Raw genomic sequence first — 25244 nt, forward strand, 5'->3', positions numbered from 1 at the left:
TAGGTCTGTCAGGACCTCTGCTCTGGTTCATTTTGCTCTGGGCTGGGGGGTGGGGAGGGGGGCTTAAAGGAGCAGTTACACAGTTATGTCCCTCAGGGCCATGAAGGTATAGTCACAGAACTTGCCTTGCCTTCAGGGTCTGAAATCTTATTAGGGTTAACTCTGCACAACCCTCAAAGCTTTGAAAACCTGCGTGGATCATTTTGTCCCACTTGCAAAATCTTCTCTGGTTATGTCCATCTCTTAACTTCTACTGCGTCCCCAGTTTCAAAAAGGAAATACCTGAGAGACCACTACATCCCACCTAGTGATTCCCTACCTGGCCCCTGGCATTCTGGAGCTGATCCACCCTGACCCCAAATCCCAGGCAAATTCCCAGGCTGGGCCTGGTGGAAAAAGCCCAGTGTGTGCTCGGCAACATTCCAGGGCAGCCCCTGCTCTAAAGCCCTGGTCTTGCTGGTTGCTCAGATCTCCTACGGGAGGCTCAAAGGCTATATAGTGCCTCCAGGGTAAACCTTGTCTGAAACACAAATTAGATGGTCCCTCTAGAAAGAGCCTTGAAAGGTATGACCTTGGGAAGATTTTTCCTACCCTCAATGTCTGCCTGAGACCAATGATAACTTCATAACAGAAGGATGCTTGTCAGGTCACCTCTCCACATGTGCTTCCAGGCACAAAGGAGGACATGGCAACACATACCACTGGATGGTGAGTTACACCATCTTCCCCTTTTACAATGGGCTTTGTATCTGCTCTTAAATCAAAAGCTGCTTAATAGTAATGACACCTTCTTTTATAAGTCAGGTAAAGAAAAGGCTTATCCTCCTGAAGCAAGAGGAGAATATGATCCAGGGAAACAGTCTGGGGTGTTAATTACCAAGACACCCCATCCATGCCTCTAAGAACTGGAAGGGAAAGCGCAGTGGTCCCAGTCCCCTCCAAACAGACAGCTCTGGCCATTTGCACGGCAGCTCTAACACAGACCTCTACACTGCAGACAACCCAGTAAGACTTGGGGGCAGCCTTTTCTCATCCTCCTGCAACCTGTCCGGATTCCGGATGCCATCCACCGGGCGCTGATTTTGGAGTGGGACAGAGCCAAGAGAATACTGGAGACAGCCTATATAGCTTGATAACTGCTTAAGGACAAACAATCTAACTGTATAAACTGGTGTAATAATATAGTAAATGCTCATGGGTCTATTTCACAGAACTGGCTGGAATCCATGAAAAAATCCTTTGATGCTAACTTAACCACAGTCTCACATTCTAGGGCGGCTGCAGGGAGGCATTTTAGATAAAGGACACATAGTAAAGATTCTCCAAAAACTGTTTTTTCTATGTTAAGAAGTAGAGTCAGACTCATTCACTTACCCCAATTCTGGAAGCTGGTGGGAAATGTCAGTAAGCAAAAATGTCAGGAATAATTCTAGTGCCTTCAAGGAGCACAGATAGATGCAGAGCATGCGGTTTGGAGGGAGAGAATAGGGGCTGGGAACAAACAGTAGTGTCTGAACCTCTAACTCTGCTTAGCGGTGATTACCAGATCCACCCCTTCTGGGGCCCTGCGGTTAGTGGAAAGTTTTCATTGACAAAGAGTGAAGCCCTCCCTTTGTGTATGAAGTTGTAACTCCGCAGGCTCCTGTACATTCACAAGGCGGTGGGCACAACAGACCGACTGGTACACAGGCAAAAAAGCTGTCTGGCCTGGCCCATAACCTGACATTGCTTTCTAGACAAAACTCAACTCCTTTTCCCCTTGGATCTCTACCATAAAAATGCGAAGTAGTATTAGTCTATGGCTCTGGCACATGAGAGTCTTCCGATTTCACGTATTTTAAGAAAATGAAGAGAGTTGAGTGAAGAGCAGAGTGAGAGTTTTTCTCAGAATGAGGAAGCAGGTTTCCCTAGAAGGTACCTGGACATCCTGAACATGCTCAGTGTGGATCAGCAGCCTGCTGCAACCCTGCTAACCCCGCTGCTGGGTCAATGTGGGGCACGGACTGGGCTCAGACACACGGCCGCAGGTGCCCAATGGTTCTCAGAATCTGATGCCAACCTTATCCAGCTCGAGCAGCAGGGACAAGCTGCAGTCTCCTACTATAACAGTCAATACCTGGGCCCAAATCCTGCCTCCGCCTCAGTGTGCTACATGAACTCAAGACGAGTCACTTAACTTCTCTGGGCTTCGGTTGTTCTTTCTGTTAAATGGGGAGAATAAGAGATGTTATAAGGATGATAGAAGAAACTTTAAAGAACTCCTGGTACAGTCAAATTAGTCTAGCATATATTCATTTTTTAAAACTTTTTATTTGGAAATAATTTCAAACATATAGATGTAAGAATAAGACCAGTACCCAGAACACCCATATGCCCTCTACCCAGATTTGCCTGTTCTTAAACATTTGACCCGTTTGCTTTATCATTTGCTTTCTTTCACATGCACTTTTCCTCACATACACACTCATACACATGCTCTCCCCTACATTCACACCCAGCACCCACACATTCACACTCAAGACACACACACAGACGCTCACATCCAGATACATACACATACTGTCCTTTGTTGGGGCTTGTGTGGTGGTCTGTCTGTAAACAATCAGGAGGGACAGGAGGGTGGGAGGTTCGAGGCGAAAAGAAAGTAAGGGGGCCGTGCTACTTGGTGGTGGGTCCACAGCCCTGCTGCCCGCTCCCTGCCTCCAATGCAAACAGCAAGCCCTCGAGTGTTCTGATTTAGAGATGAACGAGTACACGGACAGGGACCAGGAAAAGTACTTGCTACATAAGGTAGTTGGTCACTCTTTTCCTCTGAACGAGAAAAACCACAAAAAACAACAATAAAAGCATTTAGATGAAGCATGGAAATAGCTTTATTATGTAGAATCATTTTTATAATATTTGTTATAATGGGGCTTTACCTCATGCAGTTGGGAAATAACTGGGAAAGGAAGGTTCCACATAAGCATATGGTTATTAGAATATTCAAGAATTCTACACGAAATCTGGTTTTGTAAGAGAAATAAGGAGGTAAAAGCTGCCCATAACCCTCTCTATGAAGCAGGTCAGGCACTTCTCCATGACACCACGTCCCTAGTTGGAACTTTCTCCTGAGTTCAAGTCCCTTCTGGTCCCCTTAGTGGGCACACACTTGTCTCATAAAGGCACTATCACGTATCACAACGACTCCACTCCCAGTTAACCTAAAGCTAGGAGAGGGAGACACGCCCAGGCAGAGTATGGCAGGGGTGGGGGAGGTCTGGACCAGCCGTCCCCTACATGGAGGACTAAAGTGTCACCTATGACACAATGCCACCTGCACCTAGCCCCCCCTGCCACAGAAATGCACCACCCACATTTACTCCTGAGTGCTTTTGGGGGGTTCCACATAGTCACACAGAAGAAAAACACCCTTTCCTGTAAGCTCCATCTTAAGAGTATCTCCCTGACATGGCCCCAAGCTCAGTAACCATGACCATGACCCCACCGAGGCAGGAAAACCCTGCCTCCTGGGCCCTAGCTGTCCCTGGTTAGCTTCTCATTCCACGTGGAAATTGCATATCTACAACCAGTTGGAAACACTCAAAAGCTGTCACCACATCACACATATAATGTAATAACCATCACCCTCCAATCAGCTGAACCAAGTGGATAGTTACTTATGGGGTGCTGAAGGAACAAACAGACTTCTCTGCAGCCCATTTTCCTCTCCAATTCTCTTCTGGTCAGTTAAACAAATGAAGTTTTGCTCCTGGAATACAGGTATATAAGCAGAAGGGAAATAGGCCGGGTGTGTGCTGGGCAGGCAGCAGAGGATGCCAGCCTGAGGAGAAATTCCCCACAGACTCTGCACACATATGTGGGAAGAGCCCTGGATCAGGAGCAAAAGGGCGTTATTGGTCACATGGTCTTGGGCAAGTCACTTCCTCTCGGGGCCTCAGTTTCCTTATCTGCAAAAACAAGCAAATGCCACCTGCACCTGCACGACTGTGGCAAGGTTGAATGAGAAACGTTCCAGGGTACCGACTGCGAGCAACAAAGAGCTAAACACGCAGAACGCGTTGTCAAAACTAACACTATCCACACTCTCAGCTTCCCTGAAAAATGCAGATGAATTTTGGGGCCTTCCAGGGTTGGGATCCACAGACTCTTCCTTTCCACAGAAGCAGCTGCTTTAGACTTCTCCTGTGAACACAAAACTCCCCAGGATTACGGTTCTAATGAGAAAGAGTCCAGGGGCTGCCTTCAGCATTAAGATGTGCACATACCACATGGATGGCCTCACGTGGGCCTCCTCTCCCCAACTTCGAAATCCAGACGACATGATATTGTGAAAGCTCTCTGGTTGCATCCCCTCTGTCATGCCAAATGCTATCCACTCCACCCTCAACTCCAATTTGTGTGTCATATCTGATGGGCATGAGTTACAAAGACAATCCCCAAATAGGGGCTGGGCGTCAGGTTCTCAGCCAGCTTGCAGGTGTAGGGCAGGGAGCGCATGTGTTATCAGCCGCAGCTCTCTCAAAGCCGTGTGGGCGATCAAACACGCATAGAGCACAGAAAACTCTTAAAGGGAAGGCAGTGTGGCAGGTTGGGGAGAGAAGGGGGGAGGAGGGAAGAGAAGCTGCCTTTCTTTCCTTGCAATCACATTTTCATTCTGTTCAAAGTTACCCACAACTGAGCAGGTTTATAAAACCATTTTGACTAAGCCACCAGGCCCATGGTTGGCAGGGGAACACAGGCTCCATGGATGACAGTGTAGGTATCAGGGCTTGGGGAATGACAGTGAGCATCTCTTTCCAGCATTTCCCCCATTTGGTGGGGAAAAGAGAAGAGGAATCAGCAGTGCTTCATATAAAGGATGGTGCCTGGCTTGGGAAGGGGGGCTTCCTGCCTGATCATACCTCTAAAACCACCCTAAAGCCAATAGGCAATTCTGCACCCTGGCCTAGAAAAGCTGCTAATTCAGATTTTGTTTTCCTGCTTTCCTTTGCTATACATTATAGCACTACTAGGAATTTGGTGCAAATCTACCTGGAGTGAAAGAACATCCCGCATTCATCTGTCTCCTTGGCCTCTCACCCATATCCACATATAAGCCTAAAGCCAGGTCTTCTGGCTCTTTTACAAAATCACAACAAAATCCTAAACATTGGCTGTTTCCATGGATCAACCTGGTAACTAACGGCCCAAGCTCACCCTCTGGCTTTAAGTGTGCGGCGAACAGAACCTACAGGCCTAGCGAAGACATCCATGGAAATGCCACGTCTTCGCCACCAGCTGGGCTTCGAGCCCAATGACCAGGATGAATGGGAGACCAGTGATTTGAAGAGAGAACACTAACACTTCGGGCAGGGTGGGGGGGCCTTGTAAGTAGCTAAAGAGGGGTATTATAAAGGGGGCACAGAGTGTGGGGGCCAGAAGTGGAAAAAACCATTTCAAATGAGCCTGGGGAAGTGTGGTTCACTCTCCCCACCCCTGCTGCCTTTCCAGCAACTCCATCCAACAAGCATTTATAGAGCACAACAATCCCCATCTGCCCTGGCCCTCCCTCTGCAAAAACACTCAAATCTGTTCAAGCTGCAGGGTGAGTTCCATTGCACTTGAACTTGAAACATGAGGTGCCTACCTTTTAAAAAGGCAGGCACACAATTTCCAGCATGGGGCAGAAGGGACTAAAGAGATCTGAGAAAGTTAAAGTACACAGCTGACTAAACAAGGACACACCAGTGCCACTTTCAAAAGGGAAGGGAGAGAGTAAAAATTTAATTTAATGGTAGGGAGAATAATATACTGGCCAATTAAAAAAAAAAGCCTACTAGAGACATCTCAGTAATTCTCTAATTAACCCTAACTAACACTGAATATTCCTTCACTCTATACCTCCTCCAGCTTGAATTTATCTTTTATTCACTGGTGCACATGTTAGTAATTTGCTTTTAGAGTTGTATGTTTAATCCTACCTTTGCCTCTTAGACCTCCATGCTCTCCTGCATGTTTTCATTTAGGATCAGATGATGAGGGATGCAAGCGGCAGAGCAGGTGGTAATCTAGACCTACGCTCATTAACAAAGCTCCCCCCGGAAAAGCCACCCACCATTTGCAAGATAGGGAGTACAGGGTCAGAGAAGAGGCACCCCAAACTTATCACTCTGCCTGCCAAATACTGCCCAACTCTAAGAAGCCACACTCAGGCAGGCTCTGAGAGAAAACTCCCCCACCCCTGAAGCCTGCCGCTTCAGGTCGACCAAAGCCCCCGGAGGAGTCTTCCCAGGCCTCCCCTAACCTCCCCCCTTTTAGAATGTGCAGGCAGAGCTGAGCCCAAGGCACTCGCCACCCCTGGTGTCAGCTGTCTGGGGCTCAAGAGCAGGGCAGGTTAAGTGTCTGCACACAGTCCAGACTTCAGTTCCAGGTTCCCCAGGGGCTGGAGTTGTAAGTTTTTCTATTATGAAATACTTTGATAGCATTCTTTTAAGTTCGTTGAAGCCACCCTTGATTGGCTGTGGTGCTCCCACACAGTAAAATTCGATTGAGGCATACTCAGGGCCTAAGAATAAACATTTAAATGACTCCAAGCTGGGCATTCAGCTTTGTAGCGACCCTGAGGAAAAGTGTGGAGGAGAAAACAAAGTGCCAGGAAGAGTTTTCAAAACCAGGAGGTTCACTGAGGACCATGAGCTTGAATCCTGGGTGAGAGCAGCCAGCTGTGCAGAGCTTCCCACCAGACAGCTGTTCCCAAGAACAAGAGCCCCTTCACAAGCTCCACACAACTGGAGAGGAACTGGAAACAGATAATTTACAGCTTCAAATATAATCCAAAACGCTTTTCTCTCTGAGATCAGGATTTGTTTTGGACCCAACAATGTGACTAGATTTGGCTAATGTTTGGTTAATTCATAAACCAGCAAACCAAATAATGGAGCCCTCTGTGAAGACTCAACTCAGGCAGAGGTGGAAAGTTGACCAGATTCCCCACTCAACTTTGCTTTGCTTCCACTCTTCCCTGCTCCCTCTTCTATCCATCTCAGAGGGGGGTAAAACTTACTAACTCACGAAGAGACAGTCCAGTCTCACTAAACTAACTTGCTGGTAGTCACCCACCTTCACTCTGAAACGGGAAGGAAACACAAGGTTTTCCCTTCCAGCCCTTTCAAAGGGCTCCAAGCTGCCTGTGGAATAAGAGTAAGCCCAGGTAAGTCTAGTAAAGCATTTGAGCTACTGTCATATAGCATTTGATATATATGATAGTGTCAATAAGAACTCAAAAACCAGGCCTGCCCCCAGAATATGTCACACCCTAAAGTCTGAATCCTTTGGCACCAAGGCTCTATGTGAGAGCTGTAAGAATCCAGAGGATGATGCTCCATTAAGATTCCCTGGTGGCGCAGTGGTTAAGAATCCACCTGCCAATGCAGGGGACACGGGTTCGAGCCCTGGCCCGGGAAGATCCACATGCCACGGAGCAACTAAGCCCGTGTGCCACAACTACTGAGCCTGTGCTCTAGAGCTCATGAGCCACAACTACTGAGCCCGTGTGCCACAACTACTGAAGCCCGTATGCTTAGAGCCCATGCTCCACAACGAGAAGCCACCGCAATGAAAAGCCCACGCACTGCAACGAAGAGTAGCTCGCCACAACTAGAGAAAAGCCTGTGCGCAGCAACGAAGACCCAACACAGCCAAAACTAAAACTAATAAAATAAATAGATCAAAAAAAAAAAAGAGCCAAGGAATAGTGTGGCCTTGGTGCCCATCACATCATTCATTATAAACTAGCAGAAAATGAAGGTAAAGTGTTCTCTGGCTATTAAAGCCCACCAACCACTTTGGCAACGCTCATATTGCCACCACAACTATGAAAATTTTGCAATCAATCCCGCCTCAAATTTTCTAGAGGACAATCTATATCTAGAACCAGAGAAAACAATGCCCTCTTACAGCCACACCCCACTGTTGTTCTCAGCCCTTCTCCATTTGACCTCAAATGGTTTAAAAAATCCTCGCTCTATGTGACCTGTGGAGAGCTTCCGTATGTATAATCCCTTACTGTCCAAAATATTGAAGAACACAGGGACGCACTCTCCTTTGGGTACCAAAAAGATAAAGTAGTTAGGCACCTTAGCCCCCAGTTTCAAGATGCCATCATTGGTGATAACATTTAAGAGTCAGATATTTCAGCAGTGCATTTTGCTGACCATGTGCCTAGTGCTAGCAAAGCTGTCAAAAGCAAGCTAGCAGTGTCAGGCTGGGAAGTGCCTGGTGTTTGATGCCTCCCAAACAGAAGCTGCCTCAATCACAGGTTTTCAAAGCACAATTGTAGCTCTTAAAGGATTTTAACTGCAGCCCAAGCTTCATTATAGCAAGATGGCTCCGTGGCATAGAAAAGTTACACTCTATTCTAATCTCCAGGCTGTTTCAAACCAAGGACCATGGTTTGATGAGGGCTTCGTCTCAGAGCTTCTAATAAGCAACCTCCTTTATGTGGTTCCATACCTCTCTAAACACCCATCCCCTAAGGACTAAGTTTACAAGAGCACTGCAAGGAAAGGAGTTTAATAATTACCAATAGCATTTAATAACAATGCTGCCTTACATTCATTGAGACAACCATCCTGGAGAACCTAATGGACATTTGAAATAAACCCTTCCTATGTCCCTGTGAGGAAGTCAGTATTTGAGGGCAGCCATGACTACCACCAGCTCTCAATGATCTGTTCAGAAAAATAAAAGGAGAAAAATCCAAAACAGGAGATAAGCCTAAAGTAATTTCCAACTGATTTTGAAATATGTTCACTGCAGTTGTGGGTTGTTAGATTTGGAAGGAGGGTAAGAGGGGAGGAGATGCAAATTTGCCTAACAGTTAAGCTTTTATGTAAATCCAAACTAGTTTATATCTACCGAACACATGTCACCTGACAAGGGTGGGGGTGGGCAGCATGGATTCACATGTGCTGATCTTCTATAAAGATTGAGAACTGACTGGAAGCTGATGATCCCCCTTTCTTTTTCCCTAAAATATGAGTGGGGATACAGGCGTCTTAGTTTTCTTTACCCCCTTAGGATTTTCTGCAGAGGTGTATACTACACACATTTGAAACTCATCTTTTTAATAGGAGTATTGGTCAGGAACGTCCTTGAAGACAACGAGGAGGCCAATTTTTTTCTGAAAAGTGTCATGTAGTAAATATTTTAGGTTTTGTGGGCTATTCCGTCTCTATCACAACTACTCAACTCTGTCATTGTGCGCAACTACTCAAATTCTGTCAGTGTGCAAAAGCAGCCACAGTCAATACCTAAATGAAGGAGCAGGGCTCCATGTGTTCCAATAAACCTTTATTTACGAAAACAGGCAGAGGCTTGGATTTGGTCTGCAGGCCATAATGCCAAACCCCGGTTTAAGAAGAGTCTGGTGGGCAGAGGAGGCACTGGACTCCCCCAGCACCCAGGTGGCCAGCGGGGCTGGTCCACTAGAGAAGAACTTGCAAAGCTGTATTGAACATTAGCTTCTGGACATGGATATGGAGACACTAAACAGAATAGGTAAGACTGGAACCCAGAACAATTCACCTCCTAGCCCCGTTTTGTCCATCATCAGTGGTCCTGGAAGAATATAAAAGTCAGCAGCCTCCAAGTGACTAAAGACATAAACGAGAATTTAATTAAAGGGGAAATTGCAGTAAGAAATTTATCCTGGATTTCTGTTACCCACTAGTAGCTCTTAGCATCTTAGAGTTGACCTTCATTTTTCTCTCCACTCTCTTCTACCTTCCACACCCCTCGCCCAGGCTTGTAAAAATGAAGCCATTCCTCACTTTATGAAGACATCCCTTACAGATAAATGGTCACAGAAGGTAAATCCTGCTCTTTACACCATAACTCTTTTTTTTAAAAACAACATCTAATATACCTAAGTCAAGAACACAACAGGGTGTGTGGTGGAGAGATAACTGCACAGCCCTGAGCACTACCTCACTTTGAGATGGGAAACAGAAAGTGACGACACTTAATTGTTCCTAAAACTCCGTCTCAGCTCACATGCTTTTTTAAACAGTTGGGTTTCACAGCCCTGTTTAGAAAGCTCATTTTAAAAGATGAGCGAATAAAAGTGCAAGGGGAGGCCCTGAAATTCTGAAACCTGCAGTACTGGTTTCAGACCAATATGGGTTTGCTCTTTGAAGCCTGAAAAGGCAATGGGCTCTGGCCAACAGTGCTCTCACCTTGGCTGGGTGGAGAGAATAACAACAATATAAGCAGCAGCAAACACTTCAGAGTACCTTCTACTTGCCAGGCACTGTTCTAAGCACTTTATAGTTACTGACTCATTTGATTCTTATGATGTAGATATTATTATTCACACTTTACAGATGAGAATATTGAGGCACAGAAGTTACTTAACTTCCTCCAAGCCACACAGCTAGTAAAAGGTAGAACCTGGATTCGACACCCAGGTAACTGGCACGCAAAGCCATTCTCTTAAGGGTTTATGACTGCAAGGCTTTTACTTCTATCACATATATCCTACGGGCCCAAAGGAAACCACTTCTGCCACTTCTCAAGGCCGAGGAATGGAAACAATCTGAACACACATAAAGGTAAAAGTTAACATTCAGAAGACCTGATGTGCTCCCAAACCAAAGGCCAGGAACATCTCCTTAATGTCCGGCCACAAAGAACTCCACAGGCTCAGGCCACTCTTTCCTCCTCCTGTCTTTCCTCTCTCCTGCCTCACTGAGAACTATAGATAATCCCACTACAGACCAGGTAAGTGCCTTATTAGGGTCTCTGGGATACTAATAAGTGGAGAAACAATCCATCAGCCCAATCCATAAGCAAGAGACCACCCAATCTGCCTTAAATCACCCAACAAATTGTGCAGAGCTCTAGCTTCCTATGTTTTTACCAGTATCTTGGGTTCCCTGGCCCTAAAAAAGGAACAGGCCATGTGAAGAACCCAGTCATCCAAAGCTACACTCTTCCTTCCACAGTGTCCACCAGTGCTTGTCCTTTAAATATTAGTTCTATAGTAGACACAAAATAACTGCTGTTAAAATATGACTGCTAATAGATTTCCAACTAATACACAGGCAGGCTTTCTGTTGATTTCTACTAAAAGCAACTAAGGTTCAGGTGCTTGCTGTTCTACTAACTTCCCTGGACTCCAAGGAAGCACAAACAAAACCAACAGGTTTGTAGTCTTCTGGTTTGCTTTACAGCAGTTCATGAAAGGCATGAGTTTATCTGGGCATTGCCCTGCTCTACAGATTCTAGGTATACTTTTACTAGTTGGTTACCATCTTGCTACCAGATTTGACCAAGTTTCTGCGTTCCAAGATGCAATGCTAACATTTACAATGAAGTCCAGACAGACTTGGATTTTCTACTTCAGAGACCCTCTTAATCCCATTCCTACCTAGGAAGGCACCGTAGCAGCTATACTTTCAGGAGGGGGTGTGCTGAAACTAAGTTTAGTAATCACAAAAAGCTCAAGAAACTCTGCTTTAGAGAATGTGATTAACCATCAGATGGCAGGGACCATGACTTTTGTGCGTTTGGTAGACCCTGAGGCTTTGGAAGTGTGCAGTGATCTTTTCACATTTGGTGTGAATCAAATGCAAGTCTCACTTTCAACTTCTTGCCAACCTCCTCATGCAAGTAGGTTCCTTTTCCCATTCCTAACTGCCTGCATTTGCAGGGGATCCATTACAACTTTGAGTGTGAAAGCAAGATTAAGCTTGCTCTCCCCTAGTTTCCCCATATCGACCACATTATTAAGCTGCTATCAAGACATCTTTTTGGTGCTGTTCAGAAAGTGTGGGTATTTGCCACAATGTACTTGAATGTAGCCCTCACCCCACTGCCACGTTGACTGACATGCCCAGGACAAAACAGCCTTGATGGGGGGAGGAGGGGAAGGCAGGGGGCAAACTACTCAGGTTCTACACACACACACACACACACACACACACGCAATGGTTGGAAGCCATATTAAGCAGGTCAGTGATCTGGGAACATACAACTTCTGGGCCAACCAAGAGGAATGTAGGGAATAGGAGCGGAGCGTTTGTACGGTAGTAAAAGCCGTTAAACTAAGTTATTCCAACGGCTCAGAAGAAATCAGCTCCAGGAGGTGGCAGAAAGGGAAGCCCACGTGAAGTGGTGGGAAAAGGAACTCTAGAGCTGCAGAACGGGATGCTGGTGCCAAACTCAAGTTGAAGAACTAACACATAGCTCCACAGGGCTCTCCTCCATGCCCCTCCCCCTTCCCGTGCAGACATCCAGCGCCCACCGGCTCCTCGCTCCAGCTCAAACCCTACACAGGGCGCCCCCATCACGCGCAACTCACTCCTTCCTCACACCTCGCTGCCACCCCTGCATCTTCCACTCACCCCCACACGACACCTCTGCCCACTTTTCGGTTACGCCCCCAAAGCCAGCCTCCATCTGCCAGGTTCCTTCCCTCACCTCTCGGCCCCGACTCCTTGCACACTCTGTCCCGGCGGTGCACTCCGCGTTCACGACTCCTTGCTTTTGCTCCTTCCGTCCTCGCAGACTTTGCGCGACCCCCTTGCTCTTCCTTCGCCCCATCCACTTCCCCCTCACACTTCTCCCCATACCCCTCCCCCCAGTCACGCGCCCCCCCCTCCCCCAACGGCTCCCCTCACCCCCCCGCACCCACTCCAGGCCCGACTCACCTGCGCGGCCACCCCCGTCCCGGCGCTGGTGCGGCTGCTGCAGCTGGAAGGGGACGGTGGCCCTGAGCGGCTGCAGCCCAGCCCGGGGGGGGCCGGCGGGGGCTGGGGGAGAGCAGCCCCGCCGGAGCCCCCCTGCCCCTCCGCGCCCCGGCCCCCAGGCACCTCCGCCTCTGCCGCCCACTGCGGCCCCCGCCATCGCCCGCCCGCCTGACTGCCGGCCTGCCTCGGCCTCACAGTGAGCCCCACACAGCCCCCCAACCCCCGCTGCTGCTGCTTATCTGCCCTAGGAGGTGGAGACCGGCCCCCCTCAGCCCAGAGCCCTCATTGGCCTACGGATCCCCAGACCCCTCCTCCCAACCAATCCTCGGCTTGATCTTCCCACACCAGAGGACGATTGGTCGATATGCCTAGCGATCCAACCTAAGACCCCACCTCCACTCCACCCCTGCCTGCTGTCCCACGTCCGAGGGTCCGCTGATTGGTCCGTCCGGAAGAGGGCTGGTTTTCCGGCGCCGCCAATGAGAAGACGCAGAAAAGGGGAGCGTTACACCCAGTCCCAGGTAGTATGCAAATACGATATCACGTGACGTCAGGCTAAGCGGGGGCGGGACCGGGTGTAAAATGGAATCAAGCCGTAGTGAAATCATTATGGGGGGCAGGGAGGAGTGTCAAACTTTCAGCAGTTGAGTCCCGGCAAGTATGGAGAAACCAATAACTTCAAAAAGCCTTACTTTTGGTTTAACCTAAAAACATTAGTTTTGAATCCTCATAGGATCTCAACGCTGCTTGCAAGCTCCAAAGTAAGTTTCTACAAATTAATGCCAAGTTTTCATAACATTTGCATGCGATTTGCATTATATCCGTGAACTTAATGGCTACTGTGCCTCAAGTGACACCACATTTGTCTTTCTTCACATTTCCAAGTCCCTACTTGGTGTTGGTCCAACCTAAAAAAAAGCAGCTGCTAGCCTGTAAATTAAATTGAGACTGAAAAGGAGCAGAGTCGTCCATTCCAACTCTAGCTCAGCAGAGTGGAAGGAACAAAGTGACTGAGAAAGTTGACCAAATTTGCACAGTGACTCCATAAGCAAGTCCTGGTCTTCCCAGTTCAATGCTCTCTGACCTACAAGTCAAAATGAGACTGGACGGTCCCCAAAAAGAATGCACGCAGTTGTGAAAATCATATACTATAATATACATGATGAGATTTGGGGAAGAAAAGAGGGTTTAAGTTACTATTTAAAATTATTACTCTTCAAAAGAAAAAATTGTTACTCGTGGTATTCATTAACCATTTTGTTCTCTTATATGGAAAAAGTGAAAGGCAATCAACCCTGGATTGTCTGTGATAAGGGACCATCCAAATAATTAGATAATTCCCTCCAGGTTTATATTTAGCCATGATATCTATTTTTGATCTTGCTACAGATTTATCTTTCTATTTCTGTTTTTGCCCGGCTTAACGTTAAAATGAAGGTATTCCCTGAAGCCATACTAACTAATCAGAGAAAAGGAGGTAATCTGGGAGCGTGCTGCAAGGCAAGGAGAGGTCATTCTTGGGATTAAATATTGAAAGCAGAAAATACCCAAAGTGGAAATTCATGAACTGGATGAATACTAAAATCAGCCTATGTACAGAGTACAAATTGAGGCAATGGAACGTCCTAAAGAAAGGTTTTCTTTGCAAAGAGTATATCCTTGCAGATTTGAAAAATTTACTTCGAGGTCTGACATTTGAAATCTTGTTTACTGACAGGGAGATGCTGTACTCCTTTTCCATGAAGAGGACAACTTTACCAAAGGCAGGTAGGAATGAACAAAAGTTGATGAACTGATGAAAATTCAGTCTTTATAAACTTAACTCAGTTTTTAAAAAATATCTTGCAATTTATAACATTCCTCAATTCCAATTAGTTCAAAGTCTTCATATACTTTTTTTTTTTTAAATCCCCATGACAATCTGGAAAAAGAAAACCATGGATTCTTATTATGGTGCAAGTAGAGAAACTAAGGCCCCAAAAGGTAAATCGTTTTGATTCCTAGCACAGATCTCTATCAGATCTTATTGCACCACCCTGCCTCACATCTTCATTAATAAAATCAGTAATAGTAGCTGATAACATTCAGTGAGTTCCTTTCTCCATGCCAGGTATATATTAAGCATCCTGCATACATTATCTCATTTGATTCTCATCATGATACCTATGAGATGGGTATTATCTCCTCTTCATTGAGTCTTCAGACTGAAGCAAGATTACTTATTGCCCAAGGTTACTCAGGCAGCCTGACTCCAGAGATGAAATACTAATCTCTATTCTTTTAAAACTTTCTTATGAACATAGAAGGATTACTATGTACATTTTACATAAAGAGTCTCCAAAGATGCAATTTGGCTGAGATGTTAAAATTAACTCTTGTCTAGTACTTCACAGCTTTCACGTACATCATCTCATTTAATTTTCACAATAGGCATGTAATAGGTAGAATATTACCAAAGATACTACAAAAAAAGAAAATTACAGACCAATATCACTGATGAATATAAATGCAAAAATCCTCAACAAAATACTAGCAAACAGAATCCAACAACACATTAAAAGGATCATACACCTTGATCAAGTGGGATTTATCCCAGGGATTCAAGGATTCTTCAATATACGCAAATCAATCAATGTGATAACCCATATTAACAAATTGAAGAAGAAAAACCATATGATCATCTCAACAGATGCAAAAAAAGCTTTTGACAAAATTCAACACCCATTTATGATAAAAACTCTCCAGAAAGTGGGCATAGAGGGAAACTACCTCAATATCATAAAGGCCATATACGACAAACCCACAGCAAACATCATTCTCAATGGTGAAAAACCGAAAGCATTTCCTCTAAGATCAGGAACAAGACAAGGATGCCCACTCTCACCACTATTATTCAACATACTTTTGGAAGTCCTAGCCACGGCAGTCAGAGAAGAAAAAGAAATAAAAGGAATACAAATTGGAAAAGAAGAAGTAAAACTGTCACTGTTTGCAGATGACATGATACTATACATAGAGAATCCTAAAGATGCCACTAGAAAACTACTAGAGCTAATCAATGAATTTGGTAAAGTTGCAGGATACAAAATTAATGCACAGAAATCTCTTGCATTCCTATACACTAATGATGAAAAATCTGAAAGAGAAATTAAGGAAACACTCCCATTTACCACTGCCACAAAAAGAATAAAATACCTAGGAATAAACCTACCTAGGGAGACAAAAGACCTGTATGCAGAAAACTATAAGACACTGATGAAAGAAATTAAAGATGATACCAACAGATGGAGAGATATACTATGTTCTTGGATTGGAAGAATCAATATTGTGAAAATGACTATACTACCCAAAGCAATCTACAGATTCAATGCAATCCCTATCAAATTAACAATGGCATTTTTTACGGAACTAGAACAAAAAATCTTAAAATTTGTATGGAGACACAAAAGACCCTGAATAGCCAAAGCTGTCTTGAGGGAAAAAAACGGAGCTGGAGGAATCAGACTCCCTGACTTCAGACTATACTACAAAGCTACAGTAATCAAGACAATGTGGTACTGGCACAAAAACAGAAACATAGATCAATGGAAGAGAATAGAAAGACCAGAGGTAAACCCACGCACCCATGGTCAACTAATCTATAACAAAGGAGGCAAGGATATACAATGCAGAAAAGACAGTCTCTTCAATAAGTGGTGCTGGGAAAACTGGACAGCTACATGTAAAAGAATGAAATTAGAACACTCCCTAACACCATACACAAAAATAAACTCAAAATGGATTAGAGACCTAAATGTAAGACCAGACACTATAAAACTCTTAGAGGAAAACATAGGAAGAACACTCTGTGACATAAGTCACAGCAAGATCTTTTTTGATCCACCTCCTAGAGTAATGGATATAAAAACAAAAATAAACAAATGGGACCTAATGAGACTTCAAAGCTTTTGCACAGCAAAGGAAACCATAAACAAGACGAAAAGACAACCCTCAGAATGGGAGAAAATATTTGCAAACGAATCAACAGACACAGGATCAATCTCCAAAATATATAAACAGCTCATGCAGCTCAATATTAAGAAAATAAACAATCCAATCCAAAAATGGGAAGGAGACCTAAATAGACATTTCTCCAAAGAAGAATACAGATGGCCAAGAAGCACATGAAAAGCTGCTCAACATCACTAATTATTAGAGAAATGCAAATCAAAACTACAATGAGGTATCACCTCACACCAGTTAGAATGGGCTTCATCAGAAAATCTATAAACAACAAATGCTGGAGAGCGTGTGGAGAAAGGGAACCCTCTTGTACTGTTGGTGGGAATATAAACTGATACAGCCACTATGGAGAACAGTATGGAGGTTCCTTAAAAAACTAAAAATAGAATTACCATATGATCCACCAATCCCACTACTGGGCATATACCCAAAGAAAACCACAATTCAAAAAGACACATGCACTCCAATGTTCATTGAAGCACTATTTACAATAGCCAGGTCATGGAAGCAACCTAAATGCCCATCGACAGACGAATGGATAAAGAAGATGTGGTACATATATACAATGGAATATTACTCAGCCATAAAAAGGAATGAAACTGGGTCATTTGTTGAGACATGGATGGATCTAGAGACTGTCATACAAAGTGAAGTAAGTCAGAAAGAGAAAAACAAATATCATATATTGACGCATATATGTGGAACCTAGAAAAATGGTACAGATGAACTGATTTGCAGGGCAGAAATTGAGACACAGATGTAGAGAACAAACGTATGGACACCAAGGGGGGAAAGCCGCGGGGGTGTGAGGGTGGTGCTGTGATGAATTGGGCAATTGGGATTGACATGTATACACTGATGTGTATAAAATTGATGACTAATAAGAACCTGCTGTATAAAAAAATAAATTAAATTCAAAAAATAGGTAGAATATTACATGTACAATAGGTAGAAAATGCAGATATTATGTAGAAAATGCAGATATTATTGTCCTTATTTTACAGAAGGCTAAGTCACAGAGGCTAGATGACTTGCCCAAGATTTTCCACTTAGTAAAAGGCAGACCCAGGACTAACATCCTAGGTCTTTTGACTTCAGATTCAAGTGTTTTCCCAACAAACACTCAACTTCTAGACCACCAACCTGCCTGAGAGCCAAAGTGTGAGCCAGCTAGTCTCTTGAAATCTGTTCTTACCTGACAACTTTGTGCATTTTAGGACCCAACATGTAAATTCTCAGGCAGTCTTAGAAGATGATGTGTGATTTTTATTGGTTGGGCCATACAGTGTGTGTTAGAGGTAAAAGCCCTGGAGTGAGGAATCTTGAAATACTTTGGACAAATGGCTTCCTTTCTCTATGGCAGAATCAACTGTGCTTCATCAACCTCACAGAGCTGTTCTGAAGATAAAATGGCGGGACTTCCCTGGTGGCACAGTGATCAAGAATCCACCTGCAGGGCTTCCCTGGTGGTGCAGTGGTTAAGAATCCGCCTGCCAATGCAGGGGACATGGGTTCGAGCCCTGGTCCAGGAAGATCCCACATGCCGCGGAGCAACTAAGCCTGTGTGCCACAACTACTGAACCCCTGAGCCACAACTACTGAAGCCCACACGCCTAGAGCCCGTGCTCCGCAACGAGAGAAGCCACTACAATGAGAAGCCCACGCACTGCAACAAAGAGTAGCCCCCACTCACCACAACTAGAGAAAGCCCGCAGGCAGCAACAAAGACCCAACTCAGCCAAAAATAAATAAATAAATAAATAATAAATAAGTAAAAAAAAAAAACAGTCCGCCTGCCAACTCACGGGACATGGGTTCAAGCCCCAGTCCGGGAAGATTGCACATGCCACGGAGCAACTAAGCCCGTGCACCACAACTACTGAGCCTGTGCTCTAGCGCCCACGAGCCACGACTACTGAGCCTGTGTGCTGCAACTATTGATGCCAACGCGCCTAGAACCCATGCTCCACAAGAGAAGCCACCGCAATGAAAAGCCCGCACACTGCAATAAAAAGTAGCCCCTGCTCTCTGCAAATAGAAAAAGCCCACGTGCAGCAACGAAGACCCAATGCAGCCAAATATAAATTAATTTTTTAAAAAAGATAAAATGGCATATTATTGGATAGAGGCATTCTTCCCTTGGAGAGAAGGGTAATGTGGGTAGTCTCAAGGATATGGAGTTTAAATTTTATTCTAAAGCCGAAGTACCAGGAGTAGAGAGCCTGGACAGTGGAAGAAGAGTTGGTGGAGGTGGCACAGCTGAAGAATTGGATCTTCTGAATCCAGAGAGTCGTGGTCCTTCTTGATAAGCTGGCAAAAGACACTAAGTTGACCTAGCCGGAGGAATGCAAAGGCAGGCATGTAGAGGAGATCCCTGTCCTCTCCTTACCCAGGTATCATGCCCAACCAGCTGTCTCTTATTCCCTTCTCTATCACTGATAGCTTCTCCTGGCATGGGCATGATGGGAGGATAAAGTCCTCATCTGAAGATTAACCCCTGTCTGTTTCCTCCAATTAAAAAGGCCATGGCTTTGAGAAGGCTGCATGCTGCTAAGGGGAGATGTCTTGCCTTACAAAGCATCTTCTAGCTTGCAAGAAAACCTTTGTCACTGTCCCCCTATCATCTTTATCAACATAATTGTCACTAATTAATTCACTTGTCACAAATTTATTTAAATGACCACAACGTGCCAGACATAGAGCTAGGCACTAAGGAATGACAATAATGTTCAGAGACATACTTCCTATTCTGGAGTTCACAGCCCAGCAGGCCTTGAAGCCTGTAAGCAGAAGTGGTCTAGATGCTGTTCTGATTGAGACATGAGCTGGGTCCTGCTTTCAGGGAGGTCAGAGGCAGGCACTCAAAAACATCAAAAGTGGAGGATTACCTACACCAAGTATATCGATAAATTGTTTTTCATCTATGGGAGAATTACTTGCCTTAGAGGGTTCCAACAGCAAATGCTTAGTCCCTTGATTCCAGCCTGATCTTGGGATGTCCATAGGTGTCACAAATAAATGAAGACTCAAGGAATTGGAGTTATTTTTCCTACAAGTGTGAGTCAGAGATACAGCCCCTCCCCAAACAGTCCCTATAAGGCCTGGGGTCTTCAAAGCTGCAGAAGTCTGAGGGACTACCAAGGATGAAAGGCTGTGTAGAATTCTGGAAGATCAGAGGATCCACAGGGAGGCCTTATCCTGCTGGCTACTGAATTAAGAGAAGGCTGGGGTTGTCATAGCCAAGAGCAGCTTTCCAGTTCCAAAGGCGCTGTCCGGCCCTACTTCCAGGGCACCTTGACCCTCACCCTGTGCATTTATGCCATAATAACCAACAAGAATGGAAATTCTAAATCACCATTTTTACCCTTCAGAATCTGATACTCAGTAGCACTTGTTCAGCAGGGACTAGAGAAGTCTTGACATTCCTTGGTACCTGGGGGACTATCTCTGAACTTCCTGGTAAATGTCTGAGTACTTACGTCTTTGGCCCCTGGGTTCCAAAATGATAAAAATGAAAAATAAAATGACACAGACACACAGTGTCTCTTTCTGACCTACCTCCTTCCCTCAGCCTCTGTCTGAAATGTCAGGCCCAGTTCCTCAGGGAATGAGATCCTGAGGAAATGGGGTCAGAGCTAAAGGAGCAGAGCAGCCTGAGAGGGAATGGGAAGGAGTATTGAGGGAACGAATGAGGTTATGGGAACAGAGTAGGGAGGGGGGCCTAGCCCTCAACCTCTCTCCCACTCTGGTGGCCTCCCTCTCCCTGCATCCCTGCCCCATTACTCCCGAGGTAACCGTGGCCTGGATTTTGACCTTCGGTACTCTGACACACTTTGTCCCTTGTTGCATCCCACTACTTTCTATCCTCTGCTTAGTTATCTCACTTGTTCATTCTTCTTTCAGACTGGGTGATGTTCACTCCTTAACTCTTCTTTTCCTCTCGGTAGGAATCAAATTTTCCTGTTAAGCTGCAGCCTTTTAAAACTGAAACTTCCTCATCTTTAACAATAAAGGATTTGTTGGATGTTTTAAAATAGGTAAAGGGTAAATGTGGGATCAGAGACATCAAAATTTTGGAATACAGGACCTAGTGGCGCTCCATGAAAAATACAAAGTAGATCTTTTTGGAAGAACTGGAAGAGACATTAGAGACTGTATATGATCCAGTCCCTTCATCTTACAAATGGAGAAGTGGGCGCCGAGACAAGGGAATGAATTGCCAGAGGCCACTTGGCAAATCAGAGGCAGGACAGGAGACCAGGGCTCCTGCATCCTGGTCAGTGTTGCCTCAAAACATAAATAAATAACTTCCAAAAGATTTATATGGCATACTATTCAGCAATAAAAAGGAATAAACTACTGATATATGCTACAATGTGGATGGACCTTAAAAAACATTATGCTAAGTAAAAGAAGCCAGATGCAAAAGACTACATATCGTATGATCCCATTTATATGAACTATCCAGAAAAGGCAAATTTATAGACAGAAAGCAGATCAGTGGCTGCCTAGGGCTAGGAGCAGAAGCAGGGATGACCTGCAAATGGGCACAATGGAACTTTTTGGGGTGATGGAAATGATCTAAAACTGGAATGTGGTGATGGTTGCACAACTCTATAAATTTAATAAAAATCATAGAATTATACATGTATAATAAGTGAATTTTATGGTATATAATTTATGCCTCAATCAAGCTGTTTAAAAAAAAAGGATTTAGATATGTTTATGGATGAGAGATTTATGATGTATGTCAGACCCTGCTAATCTTTTAAGGGAACATCTAATGAAAAAGATATACCTACCCCTATGATATCCATAAAAGTTCACTGTGAAAGACATAAGATTTGGTTCTTTGACCTATGAAATACCCAGGTTAGCATTCTTCATTTTTAAAAAGTGTCCTCCTCACTAAAATATGTAAGTTTCCTGAGGAGAACAGGCGTGTCTTTGTCCTCAGGCTAATTACTACACCTAGCACTGTGACCAGCATGCAGATGGTGCTTCACAAAAAATGAATTAAAATAAACTAGTTCTGCTGTGTCATGTGATTATGGGTACCTTGAGGGACCATCTGGTTTCTAGAGCAGTACCTCGGTGGGAAGAGTCTGCATCCCCTACACACTCCCAGGCCCCTCAGAGAGTAAAGTCTCTGGAGAGGAGATGCTGGTTGCATACATTCTCAGGAGACTGTATATAAACCAAAAGGCCTATTCGTTTCACCCCTTTAGACCTCTCTCCTCTGCTATTGTCCCCATTTACCTTCTCCAGGTCAGCCTCAAAAATACAATGACCCGGGCTTCCCTGGTGGTGCAGTGGTTGAGAGTCCGCCTGCCGATGCAGGGGACACGGGTTCGTGCCCCGGTCCGGGAAGATTCCACATGCCGCGGAGTGGCTGGGCCCATGAGCCATGGCCGCTGAGCCTGCGCATTCAGAGCCTGTGTTCCTCAACGGGAGAGGCCACAACAGTGAGAGGCCCGCGTACTTAAAAAAAAAAAAAAAAAAAAAAAAAAAATACAATGACCTCTGGAGCAAATAAGCTACAATACCCTAAACATTCTTCATCTAATTCCACACCTAATCCTTTTCCCTTCCCCTCACACCATGCGCCAAATCAGGAATCAAGTACCATGAAATCCAGTCCAAATATATTATAAATATAACAGAAGGGACAAGTGATGTGAAAGTTGGTCTCTAGTTTAATTTCCTTCAGTCCTAGGGCATAGGCTCAGAATTTGTTTTCAGAGCCAAGAATATTATCTAAAGGGCTTTTATAATAGACAACTGTAAAATATCACCACAGATGCATCCTCAGTTTTATCTTCTGAAACTTGGATATGATATTCCCCCTCCCTCCCTGCAATTCCACCATCTTCATCACCAGCTTCAACTTCCAATCAGACCTCAGGTCCTTCTAGCATTACTCAGCTGACCCTGTGAGGCACTAATGATGCCCCCAGGAGTTAAGTATTCGGTTTTTAGCCCATTATTTTGTGCTACCTTATGGGTAGCTTCATAATTCCTCTTCAGTCATTTTATATATGTTTGTCCTTTCTCCCCAGTTCTGAGCAAAGGGACCCATTTGCTCTGTTATTTCTTGTCCGCTACTAGTGCAAGCCACTGCGTCCGGCGATGTTGAGGCAATGTTGGTTGTTTTTCCAACTAATGTTTCTGATCACTCCTGAAGGCTGAGGCTAAAAGCCCTGCAGGAACTTCCCTGGTGGTCCAGTGGTTAAGACTCCACGCGCCCAATGCTCGGGGCCCGGGTTTGATCCCTGGCCAGGGAACTAGATCCCGCATGCCACAACTAAAAGATCCCACGTGCCACAACTAAGACCCAGAGCAGCCAAATATATAAATAATAAATAAAGCAACACTATAAAAATAAATAAATAAAAGCCCTGCAGACTAAAAGTAGGGAAGGCTCCAGGTTCTGTGAGGTCTAATACTTATATAATTTGGGGGTTCCTCTTTAAGTTAAATAGTAAAATAATTATAGAATTAGGGAGGACTTGGAAGGGTTCTGTGTAAGTGAGGGGATCCGACTCTTAAGTTTCATTAGCTTCATTGTAAATCTGTTTCTGACTGAAAAAAATGAAGCCTGGTTACATCCCATCCAACTCTTCAGCCCTGATTGATCAGGCGCCTATTCCTGGCTTTTCCTGTGGATATCCTGTACCCAGCACATCTATTCCACAAGAAGGTTCTGGCTCAACAAAATGGCCTTGGCAGCCAAGTCTCTCTATTTAGTGAAAAAGTCCCAAAGGGCTAGATTAACACTCCTCCCACTTAGTAAGTTGGAGGCACTTAGAATAATGCTCCTTTCAGAGCAGGTGATTTCTTGCTATGCATGGTGGAGGGTGAGGACCTTGTATCCAATTCTTCCTGGAAGACCCTGATGGCTCAAAGCCTCGAGGAGTTGCATTGTTATGCAGCAGAAGGGCCTGGAATGTTCCAGTACATTCCACCAGTGGCCTCTGTGACCCCTGCTTCTATTCAACTTGGGCAAAGGCCTGGTAATCTACAAAGTAGCGTGTATTCTGCTGGGGTAGGAAGCAGCTTGGTCTTACTTCTTCCATGCCACTCTGATAGTATCATACAAGTTGGCACCTTCCTTGGAAGTCCCACCCAGAAGCTCCATCCAATTCTCTGACCTACTGGGTGTTTGCCCAGAATGTCAAGTCAGGGTCTAGATCTCAACCCTGTTAATTTTTTGGCCATATACACCCAATTTTGAATTCTTCCCCCAAAATTCTTCCTGGGATCTCTGAATCTGTGGTGGGTCTGCATTCCTCAGAATGCCCAAGAAGCTTGTGCCACCTGTGGAGACACTAACATCAGGGCCCCGGAAAGAAGGTCATATAATTAGGATGCTATAGACCATATGCCCCAACTACACAGCATAAAAGAATACTTCTGCTTTCTGGGAGCTTCCTATAGGCTAAGTAATTTGCACACATAATATCATTTAACCCTCAGTCCTAGTTATTATATCCTATCCAGTTGGTGTAACTATCCCCAATTCACAGGTGAGAAAACTGAGGCTCAGAAAGGTTAGGAAATGTATTGGAGGTTATCTAGCTAGAGAAGACAGGTTCATCTGCTTTCAAAGACTGTGTATAACCACTACTGGGGGGTTCAATGGACTAGGTCAGAGGGATGCAGACCTAGAGGTCCACCCTTACCCAGAAGTTGAAGGTCAGAGTTAGGAATACAGACCAGATCCTATAACCCACTTCCCTGCCTCCCTGTCCCCTCCCCTAGCCCTAAACTCTCTAGAACTCTGACTTTGTTTATAGCGCAGAGAAGCACTGCTCAGAAATTATGGAGGTGAGTCTGGCAGGTTCCAGCTGTTCTTGGTGAGGGAGTTGAACATTTTTTGGAACTCTTCCTTGAAAAAAGCATGGACTAAATGCACTTCCTTTCTCCAAGCTTCCTACCTTGGGGAAGGAGAGAGATGGGGAAGCTGGGGGATTTCCATTTAGGAGAAACCAGAGACGATCAAAGGAGGTAGAACAGTGGTGCTGCCCTTTAAGAAAGACTGCCAGAGCTCTGGAACTTGGACTCTTAAACTTCTGTAAGGTGCCAAGTAAAGTGAGAAAGCTCTTCTTGGGGTCAAAAGAGGAGCTACAAGAGGAGGCCCTAGGGAAGACTTGGCAGAAAAGGGTGGGAAGGAAGTCAGACTCTATCCAGGACCAAAAGTGTGGTTTAATTCTGAACCCACCAAAACCAAAAAAAAGAAAGGGCCTCACCCCTTGACTCCCTACGTCCGGGGTGGGACAGCCAAATAAGGGGAACTCTTGCCGGACTGTGCTCTCCATTTTGACACAAAACACTGCCTGTACTGCCTGCCCAGCCTGCCAGAGAGCTGCTGGAAAGAGCCACTGACCGCTGCATTTGGTTGATAAATGATGGGCACCCCTGCCTGCTGCCCATTCTCTTTTTTTCTCCCTGCTTAGTTTGCAGCCTTCTGCCTGGCAGGGAGCCCCAGAATAAGGGTGGGAGAGAAGGGTC

General features: G+C 45.0%; 1 protein-coding gene across 3 annotated transcripts in view; it reads right to left on the reverse strand.

Annotated features, from left to right (window-relative positions):
- FAM117A (family with sequence similarity 117 member A) overlaps positions 1-22561 on the reverse strand; it is a gene marked incomplete at its 5' end in the record, with an annotated part of 51844 nt that extends 29283 nt beyond the window's left edge. For 2 of the 3 annotated variants that reach the window (XM_082860902.1, XM_082860904.1), the window contains one exon: positions 12693-12888. In XM_082860902.1, coding sequence (XP_082717028.1) covers positions 12693-12888 — 196 coding nt within the window. Of the gene's footprint in view, positions 1-12692; positions 12889-21992 lie in introns of those variants that run through there. The other variant, XM_082860903.1, reaches the window with a different exon arrangement.
- Between the last annotated feature and the right edge of the window lie 2683 nt (positions 22562-25244).

Source organism: Leucopleurus acutus (genome assembly GCF_964270905.1).
Source record: "Leucopleurus acutus genome assembly, chromosome: 19".
NCBI classification, from domain to species: domain Eukaryota; kingdom Metazoa; phylum Chordata; class Mammalia; order Artiodactyla; family Delphinidae; genus Leucopleurus; species Leucopleurus acutus.